Below are 21,119 nucleotides of genomic sequence, written 5' to 3' on the forward strand. Positions count from 1 at the left end.
GATATATTTACATTCTTATTTTGAATTTATATGATTGAATAATGAAAGCCGTAAAACAGGTTATTTAGTTATTATGTAATATGATTTATCATTGCCAAATATATGATAAACTTAAAAGAATAACAATGTTATACAAGTAAAATAATTATTTGGTTACTTCTAAATAAACAAAATGAAATTATTAAACAAAGATTTTAAAATAGTTGATGTTACAATCGGAGTACAGATCATAATTAACGAGAGGAGATAAACAATAGCTCTTCGAGACATTTCTACATCTTATATAACTTAAAATTAATATAACTTCGATATAAGAAGACATCTAATATATCTTTATCGCATATAATTAATGAAACACCATTTGTATCTTATATTTGCGCTGCAAGGATTTTGTTTCGTATCAAGTACAAGTCAACGTCCTGTAGTAACTGCGTACCAATTATAAGTATATAGTATATCCTTTCACTTTCGTATGAGTTCGTTTCGTGTTGTACTGCCTATATGTTTATGTCATTTGCAATGGCAATCAACATTTAGTATTTTTAATTGAACTTAAGTTTCAAATTAAATAACTTCCGTAATTTATACGCGAAACTGAAAATTTATTATGCAGAGATAAATTTTGTAATGCGTATTGTATTTTAACTGAGAACTTGGTTCAAGGTTACGTAACAGTTTTCCACACAATGGACTTTGTCTCACAGAATATATATTGTCGTTTCTCTTTTACCTAATTTGTTGAATGCAAAGGAAATATAAGATTTTATTACATTACAGATTATATAGGTCTAAAGATGGCTGACAATTATCCGACCAATTATTGGAACGCCTTATACTTTTTTCTTTAGAGCTTGGCGAATTTGGTTCTATTATATTTAATAAATAAAATAAACTAATACCCCACTACCATAACATTGCTGCAGAAATATTTAAATTACATGGTAGTTTATAGGATTATTTGGTTATGGCTTTGCAGCTAGATCCAGTATCTGGACTAACCTGGACTAGGTAATTTTAAAACATTAAAACTGTAAAACAATTTTAATTATTTATTTAAAAAAAGAAGGGAGAATGAAACAAAAACAATTGAAAACATCATTTTATTAAAAATAACACCATTCTTTAAATCAAGCGAACATTATAACTAAATAAATCTAAGACAGCTGTCTCGCTACATGTCTAATGCAATCAGACTTAATAACAGAAAATATACTCATTCACTGCACATTTGTATAAATCATTCACCATTCCATTGTGACACCCTAACAGGTGGAGTAACTAAATTGTTTTTTTACACTATGTAAATGCACTCTGGCCGCTGTGGGGGTATTACATCATACCTCCCATACCGCCCATTCCACCCATGCCTCCCATACCAGCCATTGGATTAGGCTCCTTCTCCTGTGGAATATCACAGATGACCGCCTCAGCAGTTGTGAGCAGAGATGCTACACCGCTGGCATCTGTAAGAGCTGTCCTTACTACTTTGGTGGGGTCAATGATGCCCTTTTCAATCATGTTCACATATTCATTGTTAAGAGCATCATAGCCAAATTCAGGACCCAAGTCCTCAACTTTAGCGACCACTACAGATCCATCAATACCAGCATTTCTGGCAATAGTCATGCATGGCATTCTTAGAGCCTTTTTGATGATTTCTACTCCAGTTGCTTGGTCACTGTTAGCAGTTTTAAGGTCACCAAGAGTGGGAATGCATCTGAGAAGAGCAGAGCCACCACCGGGTACAATACCTTCTTCAACTGCAGCACGGGTGGCATTGAGGGCATCATTGACACGGTCTTTCTTCTCATTTACCTCAACCTCACTGGATCCACCAACTCTTAATACTGCAACACCGGAAGCTAATCTGGCAAGACGCTCCTGAAGCTTCTCCTTCTCATATTCCGAGGTGGTTTCCTGAATTTGATCACGGATTTGTTCGGCTCTTCTTTCAATATCATCTTTCTTACCCTTACCTTTCAACAGTAGTGTGTCATCCTTAGTGATGATGACTTCTCCAACTTGACCTAAATCTGATGGCTGCAAGTCCTCCAATTTAATGAGATTTGCTTCGTCGCCAAAAACAACTCCACCAGTGGCGATAGCCATATCGCTGAGGGTGGCTTTACGGTTGTCACCAAATCCAGGTGCTTTGACAGCGGCCACTTGCAGTCCGATCTTCAACCTATTAACTACTAAGGTTGACAGAGCTTCCCCATCGACGTCCTCTGCGACAATAATAAGTGGCTTCCTCTGTTGATTGGCAAGTTCCAAAGCGGGGATTATAGTTTGTACATTGCTAATTTTTTTTTCAGAGAATAAAACGAGGGCATCTTGAAATTCTACTTTGGCACCTTTCGATGAGTTGATGAAATATGGTGAAATATAACCTCTATCGAATTTCATACCTTCGATGATTTCTAGCTCATCGTTCAGTGTCTTACCGTCCTTCACCGTGATGACGCCGTCGCGGCCTACCTTGTTCATGGCGTCTGCGATCAGTTTGCCGATCGCTGTGTCGCCGTTGGCGGAGATGGTAGCCACCTGCGCGATCTCTTCCGGCGTCGTTACGGGCTTCGACATGCTCTTCAACTTGTCTTTGACAGCATCTACCGCCATCATTACTCCCCGTCTTATCTCTATCGGATTTGCGCCCTTTGAGATTTTCTCAAAACCTTCCTTGGCAATTGCTCTCGCAAGCACAGTCGCCGTCGTGGTCCCGTCGCCAGCCTCTTCATTCGTATTATTAGCAACGTTTTGCACTAACTTAGCTCCAATGTTCTGGAACTTATCTTTAAGTTCTACGCCCTTGGCAACTGTTACGCCGTCTTTGGTGATTTTTGGTGCCCCCCAGGATTGTTCTAAAATAACGTTCCTACCTTTCGGGCCCATAGTTACAGCGACAGCATCAGCCAGGATGTCGACTCCTTGAAGCATGAGCGCTCTTACATCAGCTCCGAATCTCACATCTTTCGCGTAGAATCTTGAGATTTGATGGCTTTTGTGTAATGCGATGGTCTGGCGAGCTACACGAGGCAAGCGAAGCATTTTTAAAAATTATTTGGAATGATTGAAAGGAACACAGAAAAATCCGAGTTTTTTATTTCTCGAATATTCTCCAAAGAGATCGCGCTCGCAATGTGATCTTCTATTCCGTGCCGGTTATAGGTTATAATAAAACCTCTGTATAGATTATATAATAACGAAATACGTAAGAAATAGCTTAAGATGTTTAACGTTGTTAACACAGCTATATAGCTTATAAGAATATTTAAAAAATTGAAAATATCTTTATTAGATAATTAGATGATTTTTAAGATTCAGATTATATAGGTTTTTCAGATTATTGGCTTCATAAAATATTTGTGTTTTGGGATAACATTAAGCAACATTCAAGAAATATAAATATTTTATTTTATTAGTCTAAAAATAACGACTGAAATTATTAAACGATTTTTTTTTCTTATTGGTTTTTTTAATCTGGTACAATCTTATTGCTTAATTCTACTCATAGGTTTTACTTTTAATTATTGCTAATAATTAAAATTTTTCGTTATAGCTGTTTAAAAATATTTTTGTTTAAACGTAAATTGTATTGTAAAATATAAAATGACCATGTCAAACTTGGATCAAACATGGTAATCCTACAGTTATTGATGAATAAGAAAAATCGCGTCTTATAAGCATACAATATATCTGATAATGGTGTCTTCCTTGCTAGCCCTATTCATCCATTTCACCGTATTCCGTCTTCGCCTGACAGGCTGCCGCATTTGATGTCGTTCTTTACGACACTCATCTACCACAGTTTCGGTGTATTTTTGCGACGTTTACCGTGCACTTCGAAGTTCAATGTGTCTACTGTTGTAGCCGATATCCCTGGATAGTCAGCTACATCGTACATGCGCAAACTACAACGCTCTTCCATCTCAGAATCTTTACTTCATTTATTTGAGTAACATACTCCAAAAGTTTTCATGTCTCGACCAAGACTGGTTTCAATATATCAGAACAAGTCTTATGATCGATATAAGTTAGATCGCTAGTTCATCAACAGATCAGAGCGGGGTTACACTCCATATACAGGGTTTGTTTTTGATACTGAAGACCAGTCCAATTTTCTGTGATTGCAATTTTTATTCTTCTTGCTTTTGTGGCAAAATTTTATCGACTCTTGCTTGTACAGAATATCACATTAACTGCGTACATAAAAGGCCATACTGCCTAATCTTGGCTCTTATTAGAGAGCATGTGCACTGCTAATAGACTTAACAGAATTGGATGTAATTCAAAACCTTAGTAAACCATATCGATGATGAGAATGAAATTTTTCACGCCTAAGCTTGTTTCTCTGAATGACCGAGCTGATGATGAATGATTTCTTAGACGTATGTTTTGTGGACAATTTTGAATATTTTTGCTATTGGAATACTAATGCCTTTCAGGAATGCAAAATATTGTACAAAATCTGTACGTACACGTACGTATAGTAGTATCATAGGGCTTCAATACGAATTCTAGGATGTTTAAGATTTTTCTGTTTGTTTAATTATAAGATCTACATGTTTTACTTAATCACAGTATCCTTGTGCCATAGGATTATATGTTCCATAGGCTAAATTATGTTACTACTTATGGCTATGATGAATATTTATTTACACAACTTTTTAAACGATGGACTTAAATGTAGGAAATGCAGTTATTTATTGTACTTTATTATTTTATTGTAATAAACTTGGAATAAAAGAAAATAGTAATTTAAATTTACTCTTATGTTAAATTCGCAGCAACTTAATAATTAAAAATAATTTATTAAAAAGTTTAGCTGTCTATGACATGGCATATCTATGACATTAGTGAATGACAGTGACAGCTTGAGAGTATAAAAAATATCAAAGTATTCTTCCTACATTCTTCCGGTAGTTTGAGTAGTAGTTGCATGCTTTCTTGTTGTGTGCTACCATGCGGTGATTTGTCGATCAGTGTGCGATTATATCTTTTATTTGTGAATTATAAACCGTGCTCTATTATTATAAAACGATTTAAATATTAAATCAATCCTTAATTATTTAGAAAAACTAAATTACATAATGGATAAATCTAGGTGAGCGTGATTTTTTCTTTATTAAAACATCCTAATTTTAAATTTAAGATGCTGATTCAATGTTAGGCTTTTCGAAAATTTTCTCATTAATATTATATTTAGATTTTACATTAGTAAATCTCTTATTATTGATTATAACTCATATAAAGTCGATAAATATTTAAAATGATTATATACTAATAGGTAATAAGCTTAACCATGCTCCTTCACGCGAGGTAATAATTATGCACGCTCATTTCGTAAATATAAACTTTTAATAATATATCATTTTGAATAATTTTAAACTGGTTTCAAATGAATTTAGATTAATTCTAAGACGTTTTTGTTATCAAGTGGTAAACTGGAACACTTATCTATTTCAAGTTTACCGAATAAAATATTGAAACACTGTTTATACTTACCACAGTAATTAAAAAACTGTAAACTCATTTCTTATCTCATAATTTTTTTATTTTTTTTTCACCAACCATAACTTTTTTTATTTCCCATCAATTAGCACGTAACTGTGATATATTTAGCTATGTGGTTATAGCTTTTAAAAGCTTTGTGAAATAAATAACAGTAGCTATTTATTGTAATGATGTTTGAGTTATGCATTTCTTCATTATTCAGCCTAAAACCCAGTCAAGCTATAAATGCCACCATTATCTTTTTAAGACCAAAAAAAGGTTGTTCATTTTATCTGTAAATTGATCATATACATTTATATTTCTTATTAGATCCATTAACATGTCTGGATTTTAGTTAAAAATAGTTTTGTCTCTATAATTTTAATTTATTTTTTAGCTGCTATTGTGACTTAAAGGGGCTGCTCATTGGCATTGGGAACCCATTATTGGACATCTCCGCAATTGTAGATGAAAAACTATTGAAGAAGTATGATATGCAACCTGATGATGCAATTATGGCGGAGCCCAAGCATATGCCGCTGTATAATGAGTTGATAGATAAGTAAGATCATGGGAATTTATATTAAAATAATTGCTTAAATCATAATTTAATTATACAGGCTGATTGGTAATAGGTATAAAATAAATAATAGTTCATATCACAAAAACTAATGGTTCCAGATATAATAATGAATGTAATTATATTTATTAGTGTTTATAATCTGTGACAAATGTTATTGGCCTGTCACATTCCAATAGAAAAAATAAATTTCAGTCATATGGTGATTAAAAATGGGCGCAAAAGTTTTAAAGCTCTTTAGGTGATAAAAGATCTATAACTAATCATCCTGTATAGCAATCGGTATTTTAAAGTTATGAATGCTTAAAACAATTTTATATGGTACATTGTAAATTTTATACAATGATCAATTTCATACATTGAAATACAATATGAGTTATAAAACCATATAAAAATTATATAATGATAACATTGTTATATCAAGCTGTGAACAGTTGTTAAAACAATTGTAGCAATTATTTGAATTATTAATACTTATGTATAGACAGGTTTTGATGATAGAAAAATATTGCATCATTCTATTCTCTGTGTATCTATATATCTCTCAGATAAACTTGTTATGAAGCTAATCTAATATATATTTACCATTATAATGTACTTAAATGTTAAATAACTATATATACACACAACCACAATAAATTTTAGATCCACTGGAGAAATTTCAAACTAATATTAAAAAATATTATTGGAAAATATATGTTATTATATCCAAGAATACTATACTGATGTTAATGTGTGTAGTTAATATTGTTAATGTTCATTTTGAAAGCTAATTATTGTTGCACACTCTTTATAGAGCTATATTTGTAAAAAGAAACTGTAGAGTTTCTCACTGGCTTTTAGCAGAACTGCCTTCCGAGCCGGCAGTAGCTTCCTGTAGGGACAAAAACATGGACATTTTATATTGATTAACTATTTAAAAGTGCTTTTTAAATAAGGAATGTTTTGATTTTGATTTTTTAATACTTGCAATATAGTCATCAATAAAACAGTTCTCTACACCTGATGTTAGTATTCTATGATGTATGTGCTACCAAGTTGCCAATATGATAATTTCAAATGACCTTTAAAAATTACTGGATTTTCTTCAGACACATAATAAAAGTATAGTTCTTTGGTAAGAGACAACTGCATTAAGTTTACAAATATTTTTAGTGGGCGATCATAATTTTTTCTGGTCATAGAACTGCTTTGGAATTCTAGAATGCATCCTACAATTTGCAAGTTTTTTAAATTTATTTCCATATTTTTTATTATTTAATTTAATGATTATAGACTAGTATTTTCTTGTAAAGAACTCTATAAGCTGACATTACATAACATATTAATAAATGTATGATATTTCAGCTACAATGCGGAGTTCATAGCAGGTGGCAGTGTGCAGAACTCTCTTCGTGTGGCGCAGTGGATTCTAAAAACTCCCAATGTATGCACATACTTGGGTTGTGTTGGAAATGATAAATATGCCCAAATATTGAAAGAAAGAGCCGAGTGAGTATTTTCTTATTTATTTTAAACTATTGTAAATATGTTACATGACAGTGTTCAGTTTATTTTAAGTTATACATATGTTTTGTATGTATTTTTACTAATAGATACATTGAGTAGTGGTACAATCATGGGTCACTGGTTCTGTATCTGAGATACTAACTTATATAATTCACAAATTATGCATTAATATAGGAATGCCACTGCTCACAAACAGGGAATAGTAGGAGAAGAGAATGGGCAGCAGCGACCTCGCCATACCATAATACCACTCTCCTCGATCGCCAAAACGCCTAATAAATGTGGCGATTATGGTATGTCCCCCCATAAATGCCTTTGGGAGAGGCTTATGCTTTGCAATAGGCGTTTACGGGCTGAAATGACGACAATGACCTATTCACACAAGTCATGCATACTGGTTTAGTCCATACCTTCTATCAGATAAGATAGTTCTGTCCCAACTGTGGGAATATCTAAAATAAATCGGACAATAGTCCATAGGCGCGTGACATATCGTAAAAATCAGCCGATATAGATATAGATATCGAAGTATTGCTTGTAATATTTTATCTAAATTGATAACTCATGTAAACCTTTCATTGAGACTTAAGGTGTTTACACACTAGAGTATATTTAATTTATGAAAGTACCTTTTAGTATGATGATACGTTTAATGCATTTATATATGTTTTATTATGGAACAGTTAAGTAAATTACATTATGCGTAATATGATTTGGCACATCGGAAGGGTAAGATTTAGGTTAATAACAGCAAACTTTTTTTTGTGCAATGACCCTTAAGTGGGCTTTATATTAAAGTGAAATGGTTAAAAGCGCGTCGAGTCAATTTTCGAATTGCCCCTCTGTGGAGCGTGTGAAACACTGATTTAAAATAAAAATCGGCGAGGTTCGACGTTTTGGTATTTATAACGAGTAGATATGTTTTTTGTAAATACAAGTTACATTATGAACGAAGTTAGCCGTAATGATATTATGGCGGGAATTTTGACAGTTAAATTCTTTAAAGCTTTCCATATTGGACAACTGCTTACTTACTCCACTTAGAGGCATCCCGATTAGGTGAAATAAATAATGTATTAATCCGCCGAGCAGAGGTTTATCAAAACAAACTCTGGCGGGTTTGTGGTCGATCCATACTGGTTGACAACTAAAGTTTTGTGCACCTTTTGTTTTTTTTTTTTAAGAACTTCACTAATTTTTTTTTTAATTAACATTGGTCCACCCTGGTTCCGGTCGAGGAAATTTATGACAATTTATCTTATTACAGTTGTAATTAAAACTAAAGGAAGATAATTTTATTCACTCTCATGTATATATGTACGGGTGTGTAGACCAGAATATTTCTTGATCTATAGTCTACACCAGTGTTTCTCCACGCCCCACAGGGGGGAATTTTGATTGTTAGGGGTAGCAATTCAAAAGTGGACTCGACACGAGTTTAACCTTTTCGCTTTAATTTAAAATCTGGAATTAAAAATGCCGGCGCATTCTTCCTCCTTTATGGCCAAATCCTTCACCACACAGGCCGTTCGATTGTGGAATTATTTACCGCTGAATATAAGACGTGCTAAACCACTTTATATTTTGAAGAAAATGGTTAAGAACTATTTACTAGAGCAATGATTATCTATTTGTTAATTAATTTCTTTTTTTTTATTCCGTTTCTTTATACTTTCCGAGGCAAGTGCTAACGAAATCAGTTTGTTCTTTTTATTTATTATTAATTTAAATTATTAGACCTAATTTATTAAAAAACATATGTTATAAACATATGTATGTATGTTTATGTACGTTTGTGTGTAAATACGTGTGTTTTGTACACGTCAACTATCCATTATTAGTACTTCTACCTTTTCCATACTATGTTTGTAAGAGATTGCCTAGTGTGATAAGACCGCCCATTGTACTTTGTTGTATATTATTGTAAAGATAAATAAAATATATATGTAATATATAATACATGTATAGGGGGGCGTGACAATTTTAGAAGGCTAAGGAGGGGAATGGCATATAAAAGGTTGGATAATGTTGTACATACTCATGTGCTAGCATCTTTAATGCCTTTTGTTATTAGTCACGTTATATGTATTTATTATATAAATACACCTCCACCGGTTTGCGACGCTGAAATTACTTCAAGTGATTATTTATTATGCACTAATGCAAATAGTATCCGGTTTACGGTTTGTAATATGTGTGTGTGTGTATGTACAGTACCCGGCGATAAATATTACAAATCGACCTTTGGAAAGAGACAATCGGCTAATTTCGGCTTCGTAGAGCACTATCTCTGTCCCACACTACCTATGTGACGTTTTGTCAGTCGTTGTATTTCATGTGACAGAGATAACGCTGGAAGAGAGGTTAAACGACTGACAACTTTCTAGAATCGTCTAGAATTGTAAACATATGCATTGCTAGTCACTTGTAAGTCAAGACATTGATATAAAGTAAATTTAAATATGTAACATTATACATAGACTGCTGTCAGGTTTGAAATGTAGATTTAATCGTGAAGGATCTGTCAAGAAGCTGGATAGTTGCTATTTAGACGTCAATTTTACTATTTATTCTGCTATATATAGTTCATTTGTAACTAGCAATCGCAATAATCGATTTTGCCTTTATTGTCGTTTAAAGTTTTTCGTGGATAAATTTAAAATTGCTTAAGGAATTTTGTTTTTAACATTATTTTTTTCTGTTAAAAAAAAAACATTAAGTGTTTTGTTATCTATTTTATACATTATAGTTATGTCTGACAGATTCTATTACAGATACTTAAGACCGTAGATCGCGGTTTTCGGTTTTCATTCCAGGGATACGTACTTCTTTCTTTTCAGCCGATGGACGCTCACAAATAATAGGCTTCTCGAAAGATCGTCACGATGACCGGCGAATCTTCTAGCGACCTTGGCTATCTCCTCGGTCCACCTAGTAGGTCGACCCCCCTACCCAAGCCGCGTCTACCGGCTCGTGGTCGCCATTACAGAACCTTTCAGCTCCAACGGCCATAGGTTGTAAGATGAGCCCCGCATTGCTACTTCAGACGGGCAATTCTTCGACCTCCTTCGGTGATCTATCTTGTTTCTTCTACGGATCTCGTGTCTGATTCAATCTCGCAGCGAAACTATGCATAGCTCCCTCCATTGTTCTATGAGTGACCTTGAGGCACGTCGTAAGTGACCACGTATCGGATCCGTATCTCCGGATATAATGTTCCGGGGATACAATCTTATATAGTTCACACTTTGTGCATTTATTATCTAAGATTATAACTGTTCACAAAGAAGTTTCCAGAGGACAGGCATCAGCGACATTGCGTACTATAATACGTATGGAATCGCCAACACGCCCGCCTAGCGATGCGATTAGGGTATATCATTCCACCGCAGATATCTTTGGATTACGCCTTTAATTTGCAGTGGACGTCTATGGGCTGAAAATCAATACATTAGAATTTCATGCTATCCTTGTTCAACAAATTGAAATATTATTGGTGTTGTAAAAATTATTTTTTATACTCATAAAATTTTTATTTAGTTTCTGAATTGAAACCCAAAAATATGTATGTATAATGGTATATATCGCGTAATGTCATTCTTCGTTACGCCATTGTGACAGATGTCAAATGAAGCGATGGCCTCTTCGCGCGAAAACTGATAAGGGAATGTTATCAGCGTTGTCACCTCTACGCTTCGCATGCCGACTTTATTGTACTATTTCTTGTTGTATCTCCTTTTTGCATCTTACATCATTGTCATACAAGACACAAGATAAAATTTTACTACGTATACACTCACACATAACCATGTTAGAGCGCTTATATATACACACTCACACTTGCGTAATTAGTACATGTTTTCTAACATCATTTTTATTATTTTACTCAGTGTTAATTATATACGTAATTATTATATCTTTATGTGATGTCAATTTTGCGACGTGACTTTTAACAATCAATCTATTTTACATCCCAGTCACGTTGACATATATATATAACATATATATATATATATATATATATATATATATATATATATATATATATATATATATATATATATATATATATATATATATAACATACATTACAAAGGAAGATATTTTTTTAGGTTGGTATGACTGTCTATAACATTTGCCAAGCGTTTGTTTGTCTAAAAGAATATCATTTGACTGAGACCAAACCATTTTAAGAGTATTTTGTGTCTTAAACGCGTCAAGTCTGGATAGGTCGATGTCATATTGCATTAGTTTTCGCGACTTTTTAGCCAAAAACTGGATTGATATTGCTCTGCAACCACAATGTTCGCCTGATTTGGCTTCGTGTTCCTTCTGGCTAATTAGCAAACTCAAAAGGCCAACATGGGCACGCCGTTTTGACACGATTGAGGAGATAAAAGTAGAATCGAAGAAGATCGTGAATGCTATACTGGAAAAAGACTCCCGACTATTTCGTGGACAGGAAAAAGCTTTGGCAAAAGTGTGTTTAATTTGACAGAGATTACTTTGAAGGGAATGAAATTAATTTGGAAGAATGAATAAAGAATTTACATTTTATGAATAAAATCACTTTTCTTTTTGATCGAAATCGAAGTTCAAATAAGATAAAACTTTTCTGGTTAAATTAATACGATTTAACCCTTAAATGCATGGCTTATATTTATACTAAAAAAAAATATTTACCTTGCAAATAAGTACACTAAAATGCAGGGAAAATAGAAAAAAAATATATAATATTTTTAATACTCATTTTTTTAAAAACTTTAAGTTGTCAATATACAACACTGTGCATTTACTTTTAAGTTTAGTACTCATTTTACGTTTATGTAGTATTTTGCAGTTTTACATCATTATGCATTTAAGGGTTAAGTAATTGACCGTAATGTACGAACAACTTTGAGTAACATCAAACGTAATTATCTTTTAACTAATACGACTGCGTATTTATAACAGATGGATTTACCCTTGAAATTAGTCCAATGTCCACGTAGGCAGTTCATTCTACAATACTCTCTATGTCGTTGTGTTTAGGTTCACTCTTGTGATCTTTGTGCATAGTGTAATTTTTTTGGAATGTACACTTTCAAAAAAATCATTGTTATCCAATTGATGTTGTGACGGTAGACGTCTAAATGAGAGGCCAAGTCAATAAATATATTTAATTGCAAGTGCAAGACGACTGAGGGTAGTGCTGGAAATATAGCCTGTCTGTTTCTGCTCCGGCGTGGTACTTCCGGCAATACGTGGTCCAATGATTAGCAAGTGGTATATGGAGCCGTAGAGTCCAAAGAAGTACGTCCTTGACACCGTACTGTGGGTAATTGGGGTTTTAACAAAGACTTTAAAAATTTTAACGAATTAAAGAGTAATCGAGAATTAACTCATTCCTTGCCATGTGGGACGTATATGATCCACTTTACTCTTCCCGTTTATGTCATTTACAGTTTTCATTAAAAAACAAAGGATTCTTAAAAAATGAATTGTAGGGTCAAATTTAAATAACTTCACTCACGTATGGCGCGTACGTAATGCATATTAAAATTTATAACTTTCCCTTTAATTATAGCTTTGCAGTATTGAAAAAGTGTAAAGCATACGCCTTAAACGACTTTTTAATTTTTAAAATTTGGGTCGTACACGCCCACGCGGTTTGAATATCTTCAAAAATTGCCACAGGACAGAACGTGTTAAAGAATCACTTCCTCAAGTTATATGAATGTGACGACTGAGCCTAATGCAGCAATCGGCACATGTGTGTCGCGGAAAGGTTCTAGACAGGATGTTGAATCGTTGCGCGTGCGCAAGCAAAATGCACGCGCGTGGCTCAGCAGTGTTAAACGGATGAGTTGAGGGTAGACAGAGAATGGACAATGTCTTAATTATATATCTAATTTAACAATTTATTTTTCATTAATATATTACAACGTTAGGAAGTCCTGGTACTTTCCAACCTAAAGCCCGGTGAATTCGTAAATACTGGCAAATAATTTTGGTACAAAACAAAAAAATAACAAGTTCTTATTTCAAAAAAAAAAAAACAAAAATAGGTAGATCTAATCATTATCAATAAATCAGTCTGCCTGATTCTTTGTATTTGTTTGGATGGGCCCACGCTATACGTGGGTGCCGTGTTAAACCCCAGCGGAAACTGGATGATCTCAGGCCACAATATCTTACAGAGATACTTTGTGTAAGAACACGTTTTTATTAACCATTCCGCTCGTTTTACACCCAAGGATTGTGTTAAACCCAATTGAAATATTTTTGAATTATTGCTATATATATTTAATGTTATTTTAAACAAAGCAATTAATGATTTAACATCCTAAGTTGGATTTTAATTAATTAAACTATAAAAACAGTAATTAAAGGTGTTTAGTCAATATTGTTAACCGTTTTAACAATATACAAATGATACTGTAATGTAGTTAAACTAAAGGCAATAACGACAAGTATGACAATCGAATACAGGTACATTGCTGCCTTTCTTTAGACCACTATCGACACCCGCATCTGTCCCTGAAACAACAGAGTCTTTTTTAGTTTTGAAACACCACGCATCTTATTTATTTTTAACAATATGAAGGCTAAGTAATCAATTTATACAGGATGATTGTAATAATTATAATTGTAAAGGCTTTAAATGAGTGAATCTATAACTCATTTGGCAGCAAAAAGTTTTAGTGTCTTTACACCTATTTCAAATCACCATGTATCTACTTGAATATAAAGTTTGCACTGCAGTCACAAATAGTGAACAATAATTATTTTAATATGCCTTTAAATTAAATATTCATCATATTAGTCGATAGACGTTCACTGTATGGCATAGGTTGTCCATAAAGACAACCACGATGGCGGGTCTCGCGCTGCCCGCATCTAGGGACTTCCCGCTACATTCACTATATTGTCGGTTCAACTAATGTCGATCTACCCACGTCGCCTCTACCGTCTCGTCGCCACTAAGATACCTTTCCTTCCCAACGTTAGGTTATTTTTGAAACCATTGATTTTATGGCCAGGATGTACTGAATGCTCTTTTACAGCTTCACGTTTTTAAATATTTTACATTCGTAACCAATCATCATGTATAAATATTTCGTTCTCTCAAATAGAACCGCACGGAAGCTGCTCTAAACGATTTAATTAATTGATCGACATTTCACAATTGTTAAGTCCGCAGTTCATTTGAAATCATAATTGGTAATAACTAGGAACATAGTCTACACTTGCACACAGGATTTGCTACAGTAATGTAATAAAAATAGAGTCTAATTTAGTTTATGTCCACATACTGTTTTTTAGTGACATACATTGAGGTTTTTGTAATACTGTGATCAAAATGTAAGACGAATTTAACAATGATGTGAAACAATGATATGATTGTAAGTTAAAATATATGAAAACTAAGGTTTATACTATCACAAATTTAAATCACAATTTTACTCACCTTTACTACCTGTTACCTGCCAAAGCCACCGCGACCCAGGTTGTATAGGCTGGGTTTGCTTATACCTGTATAGGGCACATATATAGAAGAAGGTCTGGGCGTCGCGGGCTCTCACTCTTTAAGTGGTAAATTCTACGTTTACCAAAAGGGTTTAGTAAAAAATAGTTCTAAATAGAGGAAATGCATTCCGACGATAACTTATTTTAACTCTAACTTATTGAAGAGTGACAGCTTAGACCGAGATCCCCTAGTGGGAGCCCTTAAGTTTAGTTACTCCATGGTGGCGTCAGCAAATAATCGTATGGGCGGTCTGAGCCGAGAATCCTCCAGAATCCCTCGTGCTTCGCTACCTTAAAGGAAGTCATAGGTTAAGTGCCTTCTGCGCCCTGCCACCTTTAATCCACGGAATCTTCAAATGCTATTCGGGCAGCAGTGCAAGTCCAGTAAAAAAAAAACAAGCGTCTTGGTGTTTTTTTTACGTTAACACGTGATTGGTTGCCTTCTGCAGGGCGGAGGGCGTGCGCGTGCTGTACCAGGTGACGGAGGAGGTGCCGACGGGAACGTGCGCTGTGCTGGTGACGGGCACGCACCGCTCGCTGTGCGCGAACCTGGCAGCGGCACAGCGCTTCACACCTGATCATCTTACGACCGACGCCTGCCGGGCAGCTATACAATCAGCTCGATTTATTTACGCCTCGGTGAGTTAGAAAAAACAGTATAATAGGAGAGGAGGGAGCGTTATTGGAAGCAGAAGATGAGTTTTGATGAGTAGCGTTGGAAACAGGTGAAGGCGTGTTTGTCAGAGTAGAGTAAGAAGCTTTTCTTAAGCTTTGTGCATTAATTATATAGGATTGCCACTGCTCGTAGCTTTCCAGAGGATGGCCATCAGCGTCCTCTGCGTTCCATAATACAACACTGCGATCACGACCCCGCTTACTACACGTGGCAATATGATGCTGATAACATAGTCAAGGTCGCGAGAAGTGACAGCATACGGGCAGGGCAAGGCTGGTAATGGTGGCGGACTTTAGGGCAGGCCTATGAATGTAGTTTGCATCTATCTTCTGATATGAAGAAAATGAGACGTTTGTCTTGAACAGATTTATGTGTTCCAGGGCTTCTTTGTGGCGGTGTCTCCGGAGTCCATCATGCAGCTGGCGGAGCACGCGCACAAGAACGGTCACACCTTCATAATGAACCTCAGCGCGCCGTTCGTGTCGCAATTCTATAAGGAGCCGCTTGAGAAGCTGATACCCTATGTGGACGTGTTGTTTGGAAACGAAACCGTGAGTACCTTTGTATATTATCAAACTAATATACAGGATGATTGGTTATAGGTGAAATAGTTTTCAAGGGTGTGAACCTACAGTTCTTTTGGTGTTAATTTATGGCACACGAAGATCAACGACGTCAAAATGAATAATTAGTGAGAAAAAACTAGTTAGATATACTTGCTTTTCTTTTCATTCTTTAAAATTCTATGTATATGTCATATATTGGTATAAGATTTAGTTAAGACAAAAATAAAAAAAAATAAAGATCAAAATTAGAATTACTATGTATTAAAATTAATTATTATTTACTATCTGTCCCTGTAGATTTTTTACTGCCAGATGTTACTGGCCTGCCGCATTACAATAAAAAAGTAATAGTGTTTGGAAATAGATGTAAAAGGCTTTATGGCTGACAGATGGACTTTTCCATCTAACTGTAACATATTTCAGAGTGACCACTTGCTTTAATGTGTTTACCTATAACCAATCATCCTGTATAAAGCAATAATTATAAACGAGATATTGAATAGAAATTTTCTTTTTTATTAATTGAAAAATTTTTATACACATCACACAGTGGTTGTAAATGAAAATTCGTCTTGTAAAATTCTGGTAACATATTTATTAATGTCGATGCATTACTTCAACATATCTCTTCATTTTTTTGGTTTATGTAAGTAAAGGATATGTACTCTGGATTGCATATAAAATGCTATGTGAAATTTAGCTAGCGTCTCCTATACTACATACAATGCCATAATCATTGTAATTGTAGTGAATGCTATCGAAACTGCTATATTGCGCTTTGACCCATTGTGGTCGGTGCCAGTTTGGCGGCAAGATGTCACTAAGAAGAAAGGAAAGATTCAGTTAGCCACTATGTATGTCGCACGTGTTATTTTAAATTAAAAGAACTATATTTATCACTGAATGTGTGTTCTAATTTTAAATTTATTTCAAATTAAAAAAAAAAGTTTAGGTATGATTGTGAAGATAATGCGAGTAGAGATGATGAATGAAAATTCAATGTACAATGAAAACATGAACAGTGAAAGTGATGATAGTTTGTCCTAAGAGACAAAGTATACTAAGAACTGTCATTGACACGGAGAATAGTGAAGATGGTGATGAAGAAACACTATTAAACAAATCAGTTTGAATTAATTCTGTGTTTTCTGATAACCATATATTTGCATTACATCTATAAGAGAGAAATAACTCTGAAAAGTTAAATTTACACCGACTAATTGGTACTCCCGTCAGACAAATTTGCCGAACGCAAAGGGTTAAGATCCATTTACACAGGGCGAGTAACGAGAGGCAAATTACTCGTTTCTAGTCACTCGCCCTGTGTGACCGTATCATACCAGTTACTCGTGCGTGGGAATTTTTAAAAATAGAAAACAGTACTAAAATTATTCTTTTTTTAATTTCAGGAAGCGGACGCATTTGCGAAGGCTTTCAATCTTCCTGGCCAAAATCCGGAAGAAATCGCCCGTAATATCTCTTCACTACCAAAACTGAACAGTGCGAGACAGAGGGTGGTGGTGATCACCCAGGGCAGCGAGCCCGTCATCCTAGCCGAAGGGGAATCCCTGAATCTGATCCCGGTACAGAAGCTATCCACAGAAAAAATTGTGGACACGAATGGAGCCGGCGACGCTTTCGCTGGTGGCTTCCTGGGTCAATTAGTCCAGGGGAAGTCATATGAGACGTGTGTAAAGTGTGGCATTTACGCCGCAACTCACGTCATACAACACTCAGGATGCACTTTTAGTGGTGAAAGCGAATTCAAGGAATGCTGAAGGGTGAACACTTGTCTTTAGTAGATATAATGATCAGGAATAATCATCAATTCTAGCTTAGTTTAAACCTAGACTGATAGCAAATAAACATTCAGTTGTAATATTATATACTATCTGTACATTTGATCCGAATATTTTAAACTCCCTTTACATAATATATAAAGGACCCATAACATTATTTATAGTTCAGAGCTGTTATAGTGAATGAAATAAATTGTTAAAAATATTTGTCTGTTTCCCATAAATCAAAGTCATTTGGAAATCCAAATGAAAGGGTAATATATAAAATCATTTTTTTTAAATAGTTAAAGTTTGAAATAGGAATCATTCTGAGTACAACATTGAACAAGATAATAAAATAACATTGCATAATTTTTTTTTAATGTTATTCATTTTAAAAATACGTAAACGATTTTTTTAAATTTAGAATTTCGGCGTGACGAAATATTATTCCATAGTTATTTAATCATGGTCTAGAAACAACATAATAGAATCGAGACAATATTTCATAGAAATTTATTTAAATATTTCTGTAAATAGCTATTCAGGTCCATACTCGTTAAATATTACTTTATGTAGTAAGAAATTACAGTCAATATTATTTTGTGCGTATGTATTACACATGAGATCATCTTTACTCATTAATCGTTTTATATCATCCAGGAAACAATTCTCAACTATGACTATAACAGCTAATAGTAGACCATACTGTTTTATCCGGACAAAATTAATATAAAGGCTCATTCAAATGAAAGAGACATAAGCGGCAACAATTGCACGCGTCCGCACCGTGCAGACGACAAAAGTAGACTGACATTTTGTTATCATGTAAACAAATCCTTAACTCTTGCGATTGTAGGTTCATTGTTCTACCTCCCACCAATTAATCACTCTCTAAATTTTAACTAATGTTCTCAAATAGAAAAGATTATATATATAGAAAAATATATAAGGGCAATAATATTAATATGAGGCATCCCGTGGGATCTTGTTTTGGGAGTGGAGACCTCAGATTGGTAAGAGCAGCGAAGAACGTCCATCTACAAGGCGGGCACATGACCTTGTTGGATGCCTATGCCCAATAGTGGATATCTTACAACTGAAATGATCATGACCTTGGTTAAATATAAACTGAACTTTATGAAATGATGCTTCTCTGGACAGTGGTAGTATAAAAAGTAATATGAAATATATAATTTGCTTAAATCGAATAAATAATCGAAGTATTGAAGACAGATCTGACTTTGGGTGTGAATACTAAATCCTTTAAGGAATCCAAGAGCTTGATATTTTATATGTATATATTTATAATCAAAAATATATATTTTACATTTATTTTCCCTTATTTGGTTCTAAATATGTCTTTATATACAAAAATAAAATGTAATTAATGATTTTTTATTTTAACTTGAATTAATATGGTTTCTAAAATATATACTATATGTGCAGTTGAAAAACAATAATTGTACATGTTAATTGTACTAATTTAAACATACTGGCTTTCATTGATAGAATAGATAAAAAATAAGAATAAATATATTTATTATGAAGCAATATTTTTATATGTTAATTACGGTTGTGTGTGTTTCGTTGATTAGTAACACGAAAATTTAAAACTTTGTCAAACTTAAATCTTAAATTACCTCCGGAAATGCAATAGATATAAGATCAACATGTTTATAGAGAAACAGTTAGTTGCTCTGGTTTTCAGTTGTTTTAGTATGTCACTTATATGTTGTTAATTGTGTTAATTAGGCTTTAGATTAAGCAATAATATATAGGTTGAATAATCAGATGCATATTTTCGTAGAGTTATTTTTATGTAACTGACTTCAATGAATAACATACATATATATTAATGAACTATTTCTGGAGTCTCAGAGCATAGTTTGCTGTGACACTATTTGATTTTTTTTTAAATAAGGCAACACTGGCTTTAGGCTAATACGCATCTGAGTATCCGGTCTATGATGAGAAAGTCTTAAGTTTGATTACTAGTAATACAACCAGGCAATTAAAAATAGAGATGTTATGTATTTTACAGGAATTTTCATATCATATGATTTCAATTTTGTATGATGTCTTAAAACCCTGAAATGCAACTAGGCACCCAATTTACTAGCAATTAATTTGTTTATAAAATGTCAAATATGTTTCTTCTATGTTTGTACTTATGTAGATTGTACTTGTTGTGAATAAATGATATTTTCATTTTATATATATTTTTATTTCTATTTGTACAACATTTTTGTAGATTTTTTTCATCTAGCTATACAAATGGCATTTGAAAATTTGACGGAGCAAGGTGCAGAAGGCAGTTACCTTAAAACTTCTTTGAAAATAGCGAAGCTGTTGGGCTCTGCGGAGCATTGGCTTGGGCAGCTACATACAGTTTCACCAGATTTAAAACCGCTGAGCTTTTAAATCGCTTAGGTGGGTGCTCCATGGAGTAACCAGGTTCAAGAGCTCCTGAGTGTATCTATGCTTAGACAATTTACTCATGGTAAAATTAGACAATGAGAAGACTCCAGTGATAGAATATTCAATTCTAAGTGATTAAAAAACTTAACAAATTACAATATTTTGAACTGGAAAAATAGCATTATTATTGGCTGTATGTCTTTCATAAAGTGCATTACTAAAATATTGAGAAAATGTTTTTGATATCTGATACAAAAAAAAATATTTTTTATTCTCATCAATACATGTAAAAGATAGCCTTATTTGTTTCACAAACATGAAGTTTTTTATCAGTTATGTAAATGAATTACTTTTTAAACAGTCCAAACAAATAGACAAATTTCTATATAAATAAATAATTATATCAAAACATGTTTAAAAGCATGTACCTAAAATCACATTAAATAACTCCTAATAAAATAAGAACTCTGTCTATACAAAATTGTGATGAATGATTATTTCAGAAATATTCGTCAAAATCAATTTCTAAATTAATGATTGACATAGGGATATTAAATTTTATTACCATTTCGACAAAATAGAATATA

The 21,119-nt window shown here is 33.7% G+C and overlaps 2 protein-coding genes across 2 annotated transcripts; one reads left to right on the plus strand and one right to left on the minus strand.

Moving 5' to 3' along the window:
- Positions 1-1,094: 1,094 nt before the first annotated feature.
- On the minus strand, positions 1,095-3,179 carry LOC137919042 (heat shock protein 60A-like). The gene has a single exon (XM_068762004.1). The coding sequence runs from the start codon at positions 3,046-3,048 to the stop codon at positions 1,330-1,332; it is 1,719 nt and encodes a 572-aa protein (XP_068618105.1). The 5' UTR covers positions 3,049-3,179; the 3' UTR covers positions 1,095-1,329.
- A 1,745-nt stretch (positions 3,180-4,924) lies between these two features.
- Adk2 (Adenosine kinase 2) lies at positions 4,925-19,965 on the plus strand. The gene is made up of 6 exons (XM_068761499.1): positions 4,925-5,104; positions 5,891-6,055; positions 7,421-7,564; positions 15,541-15,730; positions 16,148-16,318; positions 17,743-19,965. Exons 1-6 carry the CDS (start codon positions 5,091-5,093, stop codon positions 18,109-18,111), a joined length of 1,053 nt encoding a protein of 350 aa, XP_068617600.1. The 5' UTR covers positions 4,925-5,090; the 3' UTR covers positions 18,112-19,965.
- Positions 19,966-21,119: the final 1,154 nt, after the last annotated feature.

Source organism: Battus philenor, unplaced genomic scaffold (genome assembly GCF_028537555.1).
Source record: "Battus philenor isolate CCGP_79_NKW_IND1 unplaced genomic scaffold, ilBatPhil1.0.hap1 SCAF_15, whole genome shotgun sequence".
NCBI classification, from domain to species: Eukaryota; Metazoa; Arthropoda; class Insecta; order Lepidoptera; family Papilionidae; genus Battus; species Battus philenor.

What these genes read in the sequence shown, in the direction of transcription:
- LOC137919042 (XM_068762004.1), bottom strand. Translation starts at nt 3,048, where the DNA reads ATGCTTCGCTTGCCTCGTGTAGCTCGCCAGACCATCGCATTACACAAA.
- Adk2 (XM_068761499.1), top strand. An exon ending in ATATTGAAAGAAAGAGCCGA is followed by an intron (nt 7,565 to 15,540) that starts GTGAGTATTTTC and finishes TGCCTTCTGCAG; the next exon opens with GGCGGAGGGCGTGCGCGTGC. An exon ending in CTCGATTTATTTACGCCTCG is followed by an intron (nt 15,731 to 16,147) that starts GTGAGTTAGAAA and finishes TATGTGTTCCAG; the next exon opens with GGCTTCTTTGTGGCGGTGTC.